General features: G+C 42.5%; 1 protein-coding gene across 1 annotated transcript; it reads left to right on the top strand.

Annotated features, from left to right (window-relative positions):
- Positions 1–3,408: 3,408 nt before the first annotated feature.
- Positions 3,409–11,943, top strand: LOC121930828 (regenerating islet-derived protein 4-like). The gene is made up of 6 exons (XM_042467729.1): positions 3,409–3,465; positions 5,681–5,753; positions 7,105–7,199; positions 8,143–8,289; positions 10,652–10,763; positions 11,873–11,943. Exons 1-6 carry the CDS (start codon positions 3,409–3,411, stop codon positions 11,941–11,943), a joined length of 555 nt encoding a protein of 184 aa, XP_042323663.1.
- Positions 11,944–13,739: the final 1,796 nt, after the last annotated feature.

Raw genomic sequence — 13,739 nt, 5'->3', positions numbered from 1 at the left:
CATTATAAAAAGGCAGCCAAATGTAACACCATTTCCCCCCTTCTGTTCTTCCAGGTCGTTGGGAATGGAATGATACAAAGTGTGACAGCACCCATGGCTATCTATGCAAAATTATCAAGCCGTAAGCAGGCTTGGCAACAGGAGAGAATTTGAACTAGGGATGGAAAGAATACTCAATCATTTGCTGGCTGAAAAACGGGCGACATGATCAGGAAAAATAACTCTGTGGCAAGAATTCTGAAATTGTTTTTGTCCAGTATTTAGACATCCTCAAGTTTTGGGGTTCCTGTGCAGAAGTACACATGGGTTGTTTGCACAACAACTGTTTTGTATGTTTTATGACCACTTAATTTTGTTGCACAAACCCAGAGGGTCAAGTAGGTTTCTAGTGTGTTTATGCAAGAGTGGTGGGTTTTGTGTGACCCCCCCCCCAAAAAAAACCCCAAACCACCAATGTTTTCCCAGAACCCCATTTCACTATTTTTCTCATTCAGGCTTCCTGTGAGTTTTGAATAAAAATAGAGCAACCCAAAACCAGATGAATACATAAATAAATAAATCTAGGTGCATGGGTTTTTGGTGTGCAAGACTGCTGTTTTCTGAGTAACAATTGTGGGTTTTGTAGAACATTGAAAGAGCCCTGGTAGTACTATTGTTTTTAAAATTCCAAGAAATCGTCCATGGGTCAAACTTTATTCACATCTTTGGTGTAATACAATAAAGAAGTTCTTCTCCAAGTCTGAAGAGCTTTTTGGCTTATTTAATCTATTCACAAGAATGCAACTGTGTGCTCAAAAAGAAGTGAGGCATATGCAGCTTAGTCTTTTGAACAATCATTTATCTTTACTCCCATGGAGAACAATTTTAAAAAAACACCTCTTTCAAAAGGAAGGGAGGGAACCTGATGGGCTCCTGGGATGGAATTTGCATTTCTCTCTTTCTCCTTTACTCATCCTCCCACTGGAGCCAGGACTTTTGTGAACCCCTCCTGATGCCGCAGGATTGCAACTCCCAGCATTCTTCACAATTGGCTATGATGCTAGCTGCGTATTCTTCAGCCCAACGGCATCTGAAACTGATGAAGCACTGCTTTCTGAGTTCTCTAGGGCAGCATTTTACACTCTGTCATTTCACACTCACTTTCCTCTTAACAAACTAATTAAAGGATCCAAGGGCAAAACATAGCCTATTGCACTTTAAATTTTTCTTCCAAAATAGAAAACCAAGTATTATTTGTAATCAATAAATTGTAACCAAAAGAAGTAATGTGGAAGATTTGTATGCCCAGGGCCTTGAATGTGCAGACCAGGATACAGAATGTTTAGGCCAGGTGACAAAGAGATTCCATCTCAACATTAGGAAGAACTTTCTGATGGTAAAAGCTTTTCAACAGCGGAAGATGCTGTCTTGGAGAGTGATGTAGGGCCGGTACCAACTGGCACAATACACCAGCTTCCCGGCGGCTTGGGGGCATGGCATCATGAAGCCGCCCAAGTGACTACACAGTGGCAGGATTTGGCTCCAGTGGCACAGCGTTTAAACAGCACGCATCACAGGAGCATCAAAAAACCACCACCGCAGCAGCAAAGGCGCCTTTTTCCAAGCACAAAAGGGAGTGGCTTTCTGCCACTTCTTTTGCTCCAGGAAAATGCTGGTTTGGGGACAAGGCGTGGGGTTGCTGCTTCAGCCTGGAGTCTCTTTCTTTTGGAGGTTTGGATGGCCATCTGTCACTGGGAGTGTTTTAATGATGTCTTCCTGCATGGCAGAATGGCATTGAACCCTTGGAGATCTCTTCCAATTCTAGGATTTGAGGAATCTATGATTCTGATTGCAATGCTGGCTATTTGTATGCACATCCCACTGTGATGCTCACCATGGCTGCTGCCACAGTGCATCACTCACTCTGAGGCCTGAACAAGGTGCTCAGCATCGATTATATGGCTGGGGACCTTGTCCAGGTCTCAGAGCAAGTGACATGCTGTGGTGGTAGCTGCATCAAGTGGCAAAGTGGGACATGTTATAAACATCTGCCCCACATCACAACAGAGGCCTCTGAATCGCCTGGGAAGATCTGGAGCTAAAAGTGAATTATAGGGTTGGGTGGGGTGGATATTCAGTGTTTGGTGCTGAATGAGAAAGACATCATCTAGCCTGTTTGCACCAGAACTGGGGTTTGGGCTGTGCATTGTTGCAACTCCCTGCCAAGAGGTCGGAGAGAGGACATTTTATTTGGGCTGTGAAGACATGGTCCAGGACAGTTGAAGAAGGCAGCAGATTTTAAGAGTAATCATCCTTCACTGAAGCTGAAATGTGTCTCAAAGAGCAGGGCAACTCTATGTTCCAAGATGCCCAGAACCATTTGTTACAAGTGCAAAGTGTAATCCTCCCACATTATTTCTCTATGTTCAGCCCAAAACTGTGGGCCATGTTTCTAGCTCAGCTATTTCAATGAGTACACTTTGCTAAGAAGCATCTCCTGCCCTCCCTGCCAAATCCTGATGTACCAGATTTGGCATTTTCAGGCTTCTCCCTCCAGCAATTTCTGGCAAATCAATCAGAAGCAAGATTCCTACAGAGTTACTGAGGGAGCTGGGTATGTTTAGCTCGGAGAAGAGAAGGTGGAAAAGCCGATATGAAGGCACTGTTTAAATATTTGAAAGGATGTCATATTAAAGATGCAGCAAGCTTGTTTTCTGCAGCTCCAGAGACTAGAACACAGAGCTATGTTTCCACATCTACAGGAAACGAGATTCCACTTCAACATTAGGAAAAGCTTCTTAATAGTTAGAGCTATTCAACAGTGGAATATGCCGCCAAGTAGTATGATAGAGTCTCCTTCTTTGGAGGTTTTTAAACAGAGGCAGTATGGCCATTTTTCAGTCGGATGTGCTTTGGTTGGGATTGGGCCTCATGGCTCTTGGGGCCTCTTCCAACTCTGTGATTCTGTGATTCAGTCTTTAACTGGTTGGAGGTAGTGTAAAGGTTTTAACGTGTTTTTATTTGTTTTGAACTAATATTTCAAGTGGTTTGGATTTAATGCTTTTTTAAATGTTTGTATTTTAGAATGTTTTCAGCTGTCATGTTTTAATGTAAGGGGTGGGATGCTTTCGGTCTCTTATGGGAGAAAAGGAGGATCTAAATTGAATAAATATAAGTCAGTAATGACTTTATTAGTCCATTATTCCTTCCCTTCTCATTCGTATTCATGTCCGTAGACCTTCTATGCCCCATTTAGAAACTTATATGCATTTCCTGGTGACTTGGGGAAGGAGGAGTGTCCTGATATGTTGAGCAATTCAGTGCGATGACTGCATTCCTTGTGCATCTCCCATGCACACTCTGCAAGTGCCTGGCATTCCTCTTTACTCATTTATAAATGGCCCAGGTGCATGTTGCACATTGTCATCGATGAAAGTTTCCATTGATGACGGAAAGTTAAGGAGAACTAGGCGGAGGGACAGACAGGTGAGTTATTATCACCCTTTGAACAACAAAACGCACAGAGGCAATTTAAAAAGTGCTAACTTTTATTTGGCATGTGCTGATAGGCTACAGCCCACTCTGGCAGATGCAAAGAGACTACTCACTTTGACAGTCAGTGATGCACATTATTGAGTGTTAGAGGAATGTAGCAAAATACGAAAGGTACAAACTCTGGTGTTTATTTGTACTGTACATTGGGCCCTTGGTATCCGCTGGGGTTTGCTTCCAGGAACCCCCCCATGGATAACAAAATCCATGGATGCTCAAGTCCCATTAAATACAATGGCATAGGAAAATGGTACTTCTTATATAAAATGGAAAATCAAGGTTTGCTATTTGAAATTTATACTTTTTTGGAATATTTTCAAGCCGTGGATGTTTGAATACATGGATAAAAAATCAGTGGATAAGGAGGGCCGACTGTATTTATTTTTATTTAATGAATGGTTTCTATCATGCCTTTCTCCTTGCAAAGGACTCAAGGCAGCTACTGTAGAGATGTCTATCTTCTCCTGCTCCTCCTCCTCCTCCTTCTCCTCTTCTTCATCTCTTCCTCCTCCATTCTCACATGCAGCAATGAAAACTTTCAAGACTGCAAGTTTTCATACATGTTCTTGGATTTTTTTTTTTTAATGTAGCTGTGTGGATGCTTTCTTGATCTTGATATAAAAAAGCTCAAAGAACTTGTTTTCTACTGTTCCAAAGATTAGCATATAAACCAACAGACTGAAATTATAAGAAAAGAGATTCCACCTAAATATGAGGAATAACGTCTCGACTGTAAGTGCTGTTTGACATGGAACAGGCTCCCTCAGAATATGGTGGAGTCTCCTTCTTTTCAACAGAGGCTGGATGGCCATCAGTCCCAGGGGGCTTGGATTGTGAGTTCCTGCATGGCACAATGGGGTTGGACTGGGTGACCCTTGGTATCTCTTCCAGTTCTATGAGTAGAGTATGCACCCATAGTCCAGGTACCAAAACAGAATAAAGGAAATATTAAGAGTGGGCAACCCACTGCTGAATGGTGGGGTGTGCTTGTGTTCATACACCGTAGATCAGGGGTAGGCAACCCTTTTGAGCCGGGGGCCGGGTTGCTGTCCCTCAGACAACTGGGGGGCCAAAGCCAAAAAATAAATAATTAAATAAGTTTAAAAAAATTAATTAAATAAATAAACCGGGACAAATGTAGGACAAAATTTTCAAATGGAGGACACTTTTTAAATAAAAAATGGAGGACACGTGAAAAAAATTGCTGATTTTTTAAAAAATGTTAAGATAAATGCATGTTTCTGAGGCTTCTATAGACAATTGCCCCACTGTGCCCCTTGCGCGAGATGCCAAAGGCCCCGGTGGTAATCGGCGGCAGAACCGGGCTGGGGACGGTCCCAAGGCCTCGCCGGGCCGCATCAGGCCCATGGGCCGCAGGTTACCTACCCCTGCCGTAGATACTCGACTATAAGTCAACTTCATGTATAAACCAAGAGCAGGTTTGGCGGCCCAAATAATGGATTTTGATTTGACTTGTGGATAAGTTAAGGGTAAAATTTAGCAGTATGTAACAAAGGATCTAAAGGATGAAGCAAAGGAAAGCAATGCCAAAGGACTTACAGAATTCCAGCAGGAATCATAACTGTGTGTTCACATTAAAGGCTGGATGGATGAGAGACTAAAGGGGGATCAGTGCTTCCAGGATAGATAATACTCTTGCCTTTCACCAAGGGTGGCTGCCTTTTCCTTTATAAGAGTTAAAGTACAGTACTTACATTGACCCGGGGATAAGTCAGCTCAGGTTTTGGGGGTCAATTTCTTGACTAAGATTTCTAGACTTGTACATGGGTATATACCATAAGACAAAATAACAACAACAATAAGGCATATAACACAATCTGTGCATTTGGTGGAAGGGAAAAACTTTGGGCGGATTCTTATTAGCCAATCCCAACAAGATTAGACCCACTCAATTAATGTTATTCTCCACCACCTTCTGAACTTGTCCAACTCTTGGTCCCAAATGAAGAGAGACATTGAATTAATCAAATGGTACAAAATCCATTTTGTATTATCTCTTTTCAACTACAACAAAATAGCTGCCTCTTTAGCTGCTGGGAAGCATTTATATCTAACATAGGAATCATGTTCCATGGGAGTATTGGCCCATCTAGCAACATGTTTCTTTTTCTTTCTGCTCTCTTTTCAGATTCAAATGGGGACAGAATCCTGGTTTCATTTTTCCCTTTTGGGGCTCCTGTTTATCTCGTTCTTCCCACAAGGTACGTTCTAGCTGGTCTTCTCAAGCTGTGGTTGGAACCAGCGCAGTCTTAGTTAATATAAGCTGGCTCAATGGAACTTGAAAAGTTTGCTTCTTGGAGTACAATTATGAAAATTTCCAGTGCTGGCAGGGGCTTTCTGGGACTTGTAGTTCAAAAAGTAGCTTTTCTAAGGAACAAAGCCTTCTAGAACATGGCCACATAGCCCGAAAAACCCTAAAAAACTATGGATGCGGACCATGAAAGCCTTCAACTTCACATTCTCTATGTGCCTTTGCAGATTGACAATCTCTTACTTCCACCTCTTTCTTGGTGGCCTGTAGGCTGTCTCTTCTTTCCTCAGGACACCCCCCAATAAATACACACATGCAGGGATCTTTTCGTTTAATTGTATTGATCCCTTAGAGATGTTGTCCAGCAGGATTGAAGAAATGGAGAACTGAGTCCTAGGAACATGGAGTTGGTGATGGAGATCCCATTCATATCCCCCTGCAGTGAGGCAGAGTAGATCACCTCGAGTGCACCGTCTCCAATAAAGGTGGTAATACCTGTAGTAGGGTTATCAAGTGGCCAGTTGCCTAGCCATGCCTCAAGGTCTCAGGTATAGCTGCTGGGGGGGAAAGGAGCTAAAAGTCTAAGGGACAACTGGCTGGGGGGAGAAAATGCAGAGGGGGTGGCAGGAGCTCTGCAAGAAAGGTAACAGTGGCAACAGCAGGGGAGGAGGATAGCTATCCTTAAATATCTGATGCCATGTAGAAGATAGAGCATGCTTGTTTTCTGATGTTCCAGAGACTAGAACATGAACCATAGTGCTCAAATTACAAGAAAACAGATTCCATCTAAACATTAGGAAGGACTTCTTGACGGTAAGATCTATTTGATAGTGGAATATGGACGTCCTTGGAGTCTGGTGGAGTCTCCTTCACTGAAGGTCTTTAAGGAGAGGCTGGATGGCCATCTTCGAGAGTGTTTGAATTGTGTATTGCCACGTGGCAGGGTTGGACTAGGTGGCCCTTGTGGCCCCTTCCAAATCTGAAGATCCTCTGTTTCTAAAAAATTGATTCAATGGGTCTAGTCTAGTTGAGGCTAACCAACGGGGTTCTAGCCATCATGTTAGTTTTCAAATTCATAGGTGATAGTAAGACTGAAAGAGCTGCAAACAAACAAGAATGGGAGCAGAAGGGCATCTGGAGGTTGAGTAACTGTCAGATTAACAATTTGTAAAATGCAGATGGGGCAGATTATTTTGGATTGGTACATCACTAATCCACATCCCAAGTAAAGATCATAAAAGCTCTATAAAACTTAATCCACAAAACAATGATACCATTATTATTTTCTTTCCCTGTAACAGGAAGTCAAGGAATCAAGTGTCAGAGCGGCTGGTTCCAACATGACAGAAATTGCTACGGATATTTCCCAGAACGGCTAAATTGGAACCATGCAGAGGTATGTTACTGAACTGTGTGTCCATTGGAGTGGACAACAGGATGGGGGGCTTCAGACCAATCTCCTGTTTCAGGTTGGTGAGTGTCCTGAAAGACATACTTTTGTGATTCAAGAGAGCAGGCATTTGGGAAAGCAAGTCAGAATAGGTTCAGACACAGAAGGTTTGTAAGAGCAGAAGCATGATCTGAACCCAGGGTCTGAGCAAGAAAGGCAGTTCAGGAAAGGTTCCTAGCCAAGCAAGAAGTCACTGAAAAGAATAATTCAAGGAACAGACTGAAGGTCTGGAAACAAGAGAACAGAACATATTGCACAGTTCACTGTAGAGATAATGGATCTCATGCGGCGCAAAAATACCTTGGCTGGGCTAATTTTTCCTATCGTTAATTGCCACCAAGTCATATTTGACTTATGCCGACCTTACAAATGGGAGTCCTCCAGGAGTCCTTGTTATGAAGAACCCTGCTCAGGTTGTGCAAACTCAGGGCTTCCTTGACCAAGTCTATCCATCTTAGATGGTGACTAGGTGACACCAAGCCTAGTGATGCCACTGTTTCTGGGATGCTTGTGTGGATGAAGGTGGGGTATTTTCACACATTTTCATGCATTTGGTGGGCTTTCTAAATTTCTTAGAGACACAAATTGCCCAAAATCACACTGTGTTTTTTTAATTCCGCAATTGGAGGCCTTTTGGGACCTGGAGTGGCTTCAGAGGTCACAAATGTGGAGTAGAGGGGCTTTACCCATTCCTACCACAGATATTATCACAGATATTATGAAGGACTGCTCCTCATAATGTTCATCTATCAATAGAGCAGAGATGTCAGGACAAAAGAACTGGAAGTATCAGAAGGATACACCAGGAGATTTAAGGATCAAGTTCTCTTTACTTGCTCTCCTCCTTTTCTGTTGTGTAAAACTTCTCTTTGTTTTTGGTCTGATTCAGATAGAATGTATGTCTTACGGAAGAAACAGTCATCTTGCATCTATCCTCCATGACCGAGAAATGGATGCTGTGGCAGTTGGACTTAAAACCTTCTTTAAACTTAATGGGCCTGTCTGGATCGGACTGTACAACATAGGGACTAAGCGTGTAAGCATTGAGATGAACTTTGCTTTGCTTTGCTTTGCTTTCCTTGCACAGGGTCTGTATAGAATATTTCTGTATAGAAATTTCTGTCTGAAAGGGAAAAGGAGGAGCAGTCACATTAGGGTTGTCTTCAAGGAAAGAAAAGTTCCACCATTCCCAAGTCTCATGCCCTAGTCATGAGTGGCCTACTTTTTTCACTTGACACACTGGCCTGTTACAGACTGCCAAAATAAAGCTGCTTCGGGTCTCTTTGGAGGTATGCTATTTAAATGATGCATGGGTCCTAAGAATCCGGAGGTCGCACCAAAGCCACACTCCATTCCTAAGCACCGGAGTGCAGCTTTTGGTGCAGCTTCCGGACTCTTAGGATGCATGCATCATTTAAATAGCATACCTCCAAAGAGACCCGAAGCAGCTTTATTTTGGGAGTCTGTAACAGGCCATTATGTACCCAGCTTCATGCCTCAAAGTATGCCAACTAATTTGAAGAAGAAGAAGAAGAAGATCCAGCGATATGGCAGTCCATTTTCCAAAGGGATGTAGGAGTCATAGTAGACCACAAGCTGAACATGAGTCAACAGTGTGATACAGCAGCTAAAAAAGTCAATGCAATTCTAGGTTGTATCAATAGGAGTGTTGTGTCTAGATCGAGAGAAGCAAAAGTATTCATCTATTCTGCTTTGGTCAGACCTCTCCTTGAGTACTGTGTCCAGTTCTGTTCACCACAATTCAAGAAGAATGTGGGCAACTCCAGAGGAGGGCAACCAAAATGGTGAAAGGTCTGGCAGGCCTTATGAGGAACAACTTAGGGAGCTGGGGATGTTTAGAATCATAGAGTTGGAAGAGACCCCAAGAAGGGCCACCCAGTCCTACCCCATTCTGCCATGCAGGAAATCTCAATCAAAGCATCCCCATTGACAGATGGCCATCCAGCTTCTGTTTAAAGACCTCCAAATAGGGAAACTCCACTGTACTCCGAGGGAGGATCTTCCACTGCCTAACAGCTCTTACTGTCAGGAGGTTCTTCCTAATGTTTAGGTGGAATCTCTTTTCCTGGAGCTTCCATCCCTCGCTCCACGTCCTGTTCTCTGGAGCAGCAGAAAACAAGCTTGCTCCCTCAATATGACACCCCTTCAAATATTTAAACAGAGCTATCATATCACCTCTTAACCTTCATGATAGCCATGTTTAAATATGTGAAAGGATGTCACACTGAGGATGGAGCAAACATGTTTTCTTCTGCTCCAGAAACTGGAACATGGAGCAATGGATGTGAACTACAAGAAACCTTAGGAAGAACTTCCTGACAGGAAGAACTGTTCAGTATTTGTGAACACTTCTATTAACAACAATGCAAAAACCTATTAACATAAACATTTCTGGTTTGTCACCCAGTTTAGAGACCTTCTGTGTGTAAAGGTAGATGCCCTACATGCCCTTTTAGTAAGAGCTGTTTGACCATGGAAGATGCTGCCTTGGAAGGTGGAGGAGTCCCCTTCTTTGGAGATTTTAAAGCAGAGGCTGGATGGCTATCTGTCATGGATGATTTGATTGTGAGTTCTTGTAGAAGAATGAGGTTGGACTGGATGGCCCTTGGGGACTTTTCCAGCTCCATGATTCTATGAATCTATAACCCTTTCAGAAAATGCCACCGTTGGAACATTTCCATACAACCATTTCCAGTCTATTAACAAATGGGGTTTCTCCTAGCAAGGAAGGAATAGTTTAGAAAATATTCCAAATGGTGGAAAATAAAATGTGTACAGTATTAATGAGAAGAATCTTGCAGTGCTGAGATTCCTCACAGGTCAAAATTTAGTGCCTGTGTTGTTTTTCCAAGGAGTAAATTGCAATTTTCAGTGCAGGAAAGAAGATTTGCAGATTCTGTACACAATAAGTCCCGAGCTGTGAATAGTGGTTAAAAAGATCCTTCGTCGTGGGAAGATCATTGCTAAAATCACTTGATACCTTCTTCAAGAATGAGATTTAGTGAGGGAGGGCCTTCTATTGCCTTTTTACAAACCCCCTGCCCCCTGAATGTTTATTGCATCAAGGAGAAAATGATGGTGGTGGTGGTGGTGATGATGATAATGATGATGGGCCTTTATCACTTCCATGCTTTTGATATAAATGACCTCCTCTGCCTATTTGCTTGAAATGAAGTGGAGAGTGGAGAAATGCTAAATGTGACTACTTTCATTTATGATTTAGTTCTCAGAGATCCCAATAAAGATCCTGAGTCTCAGTACAATTTCCAAATGCCATTCAGATGTTCTCTTCAGATTGCTACAGCTGGGAAGGTGGGAACAAGTGGCGGTTCTACCTCATCCTTAGAAGGTCACTGTTGCTTTTTCTGTCTTTACAGTGGAAAAATTGGAGGTGGATAGACATGGCTGCATTCGACTACCTGCCTTGGGGATATAGTGGATACAACAGGTTGAAGGGCAAAGGGGACTGCGGAGCAATGCCTCATTGGAGTGAGCAAGTGATTCCACCACAGACATGAAGGATCTGAGATGCTGGATTCTATTCAGAACCTTCTTTGTTCTGTCATGAAGCTATTGGAGAACCTTTTGCTCCAGTCATTGTGATTGGTGCCTTGTCCTCCTTTGCGGCTAGAATAGTAGAATTGTAGAATCATAGAGTTGGATCAAGACCACAAGGGCCATCTAGTACCCTGACATGCAGGAACTCGCAACCTAAACACCCCAGATAGATGGCCCTCCAAAGAAGGAGACTCCACCACAGTCTCCAAGGGAGTGTATTCCACTGTCAGGAAGTTCTTCCGACTGTTTAGGTGGAATCTCTTTTTTCTGCAGCTTGTATCCATTGCTCTGAGTCCTATTCTCTGGAGCAGCAGAAAACAAGCTCGCTCCCTCCTGAATATGACATCCCTTCAAATATTTAAACAGGGCTGTCATACCACCTCTTAGCCTTCTCTTCTCCAGGCTAAACATCCCCAGCTCCCTAGGTCTCTCTTCATAGGGCTTCATGGTTTCCAGACCCTTCACCATTTTAGTCACCCTCCTTTGGACACACTCCAGTTTCCCAACATCCTTTTTGAATTGTGTTGCCCAGAACTGGACACAGGACTATTCCAGGTGAGGCCTGACCAAAACAGAATAGAGTGGCACTATTACTTCTCTTGATCTAGAGACTATACTTCTATTGATGCAGCCTTGAATTGCATTGGCCTTTTTAGCTGCCACTTCACATTGTTGACTCATGTTCAACTTGTGGTCTAGTAGGACTCCTAGATCCCTTTCACACACATAAGTCTCCTTAAACCAGGTGTTTCCCATCCTATATCTATGCATTTCATTTTTTCGCCTGAAGTGCAGTACTTTACATTTCTCTGTGTTGGATTTCATTTTGTTAGCTTTGGCCCAGCTTTCTAATCTGTTAAAATCATTTTGAAATTTGATCCTTTCCTCTGGAGTATTAGCTACTCCTCCTAATTTGGTCTCATCTGCAAATTAGGACATATGGTTGCCCTTTGCAGTGCAGATTAGACCACTGTTTATCACAAAACAATGGCATTATGAAAATAAAACAAAATGCCTCTTTTCTCTTATCTTTTTTCTAGATCTTCGGGCATGGAAACTTATGAACTGTCGAATGGCTCAAGCCTATCTCTGTAAAATGACCATGCTATGAGTGGTCAAGGGACCGGCTCCTTAAAGAGATGTTACCACCCGCCCAGGGCTCTTCAGCGGCCATGAGAGTCCAGGTCCTTCCGCTTCCTATGTTCTAGGGCTATAGCCCCATAGTGCATCTATGGTCCAGACATTTCTCATTACTGAACTGTGATGCCAATAATAATAACAATAAAAATCTCTCTCCTGTTTCACTTGGATCCTGACTCCTTTAATTCATCCACAGGAATGCCATTCTTGGTTTTTCAAAAGTTCAGACATATCAAGCTGAGTATTCCTGACTATGTCTCTAACCTTTGTCCTTTCTCTCACGAAGAACATTGGAAAAATATATTTGGGAAGGAATCTGAGGATGCATCTGCACTGCAGAAATAATGCAGTTTGACACCACTTTAACTGCCATAGCTGCACCCTACAGAATCCTGGGATTTGTGGTTTTGTGAGGCAATAACATTCTTTGGCAGAGGAGGCTAAGAACCCTGTAAAGCTACAAATCCCAGGATTCCATAGGCTGCAGTTACATCTGTTGAAGTGGTATCAAACTGAATTATTTCTGCCATATCAATGCACCTTGACTGTGCCATCGAATTTGTAATTCTCTGCCTTGCCTTCAGCTATCATCCCTTTCAACCACAGTGGGATGATGATCATGGTGATCATGATCATATTTATTTATTTATTTATTTGTTTATCGGCATACATGCACATGGTGCTTTACAAACAGCTGCAAAATAAAACATTTATATACTATTCAGTAATATAAAATACTAAAATGCAACATTAAAATAGAGTTTTAAAAAACCCACCCATGCAGAGACATAGTGCAAAATGAACCAAAATTGGCAGTACCCGATGATTGAATACACTGAAAATATAAAGCATGAATCTGAAACTCCAAAAATTTTAAAAACAAAAACGTTTTCAATTTGGGATTTGGATTTTAGGGCTTTCCAGTTCTGAAGAATCTGCACCAACCGCAAATCCCAGGAGTCCATAGGATGGAGCCATGTACTCTCCAAATGTCTTGATTTGGCATGTGTGCAATCCCAGTTATCTTTTGCTGTCCCACTTTTTCAGCTGCTTTTAAAATGTCTCTCTCCTCCTCCTACTTCCTTCTTTGGTTCTACTTGAGTTGCTGCTGAGTTCAAATTCTAAAAAGTAGTTTCTAGTCAATTTACTCAGCTGGAGGAGAAACAAGAGAAGGGAATGGCCTCTTGTCTTTCCCAGTTAGTTCAGGCAAAAGCAAACCGCTGCAGCCTCTCCTAGTTTGTCTCTTCTTCCTCAAAGATAACTTTCTGCCATTTTGGCCACATTATGATGTTACCTGGCCACAATTGTCTTGGTTTACATCTTTTGAAGGGTATAGAATCATTATGATTAAAGTGATCTCTAACAACTATCACTGTGCAGTGTTGATTCATCTAGAACATAGTGCTTCCAAGTCATTTTTTACTTATGTCAACCCAAAGGCAAACTTATCATAGGGTTTTCCTAGTAAGTTTCTTCAATGGGAGCTTGCCATGAGGCTGAGAGAGTGGGACTTGCCCAGTAGGACTTTATGCCCAAACGGGAGATCAAATCCTGATCTCCAGAGTCATAGTCCAACACCCAAACCCCTCTACAACACCCTGACTTTCCATAAAAAAATACTGGTGTAAGCTTGACTCAGTTGCTCATTCCTGCAAAAGTGGACTCCTTAAACCGACTGTTTTCTGTACAGAAAGTTTTGTTTTCTCTGCAGAAACTGCACATGCCATTTCCATGGTGAATAAGCCCCTTATTCAGTGCTGTAGAAAC

This window comes from Sceloporus undulatus, chromosome 5, assembly GCF_019175285.1.
Source record: "Sceloporus undulatus isolate JIND9_A2432 ecotype Alabama chromosome 5, SceUnd_v1.1, whole genome shotgun sequence".
Taxonomy (NCBI): Eukaryota; Metazoa; Chordata; class Lepidosauria; order Squamata; family Phrynosomatidae; genus Sceloporus; species Sceloporus undulatus.
This window is presented reverse-complemented; position numbering and strand designations above follow the sequence as displayed.

Bases quoted from the DNA above. Each gene is read 5' to 3' on its own strand.
- LOC121930828 (XM_042467729.1), top strand. From the start codon at position 3,409: ATGAAAGTTTCCATTGATGACGGAAAGTTAAGGAGAACTAGGCGGAGG. The intron at 7,200-8,142 runs GTATGTTACTGA...GGTCTGATTCAG, and splicing joins TAAATTGGAACCATGCAGAG to ATAGAATGTATGTCTTACGG. The intron at 10,764-11,872 runs GTGAGCAAGTGA...TCTTTTTTCTAG, and splicing joins CGGAGCAATGCCTCATTGGA to ATCTTCGGGCATGGAAACTT.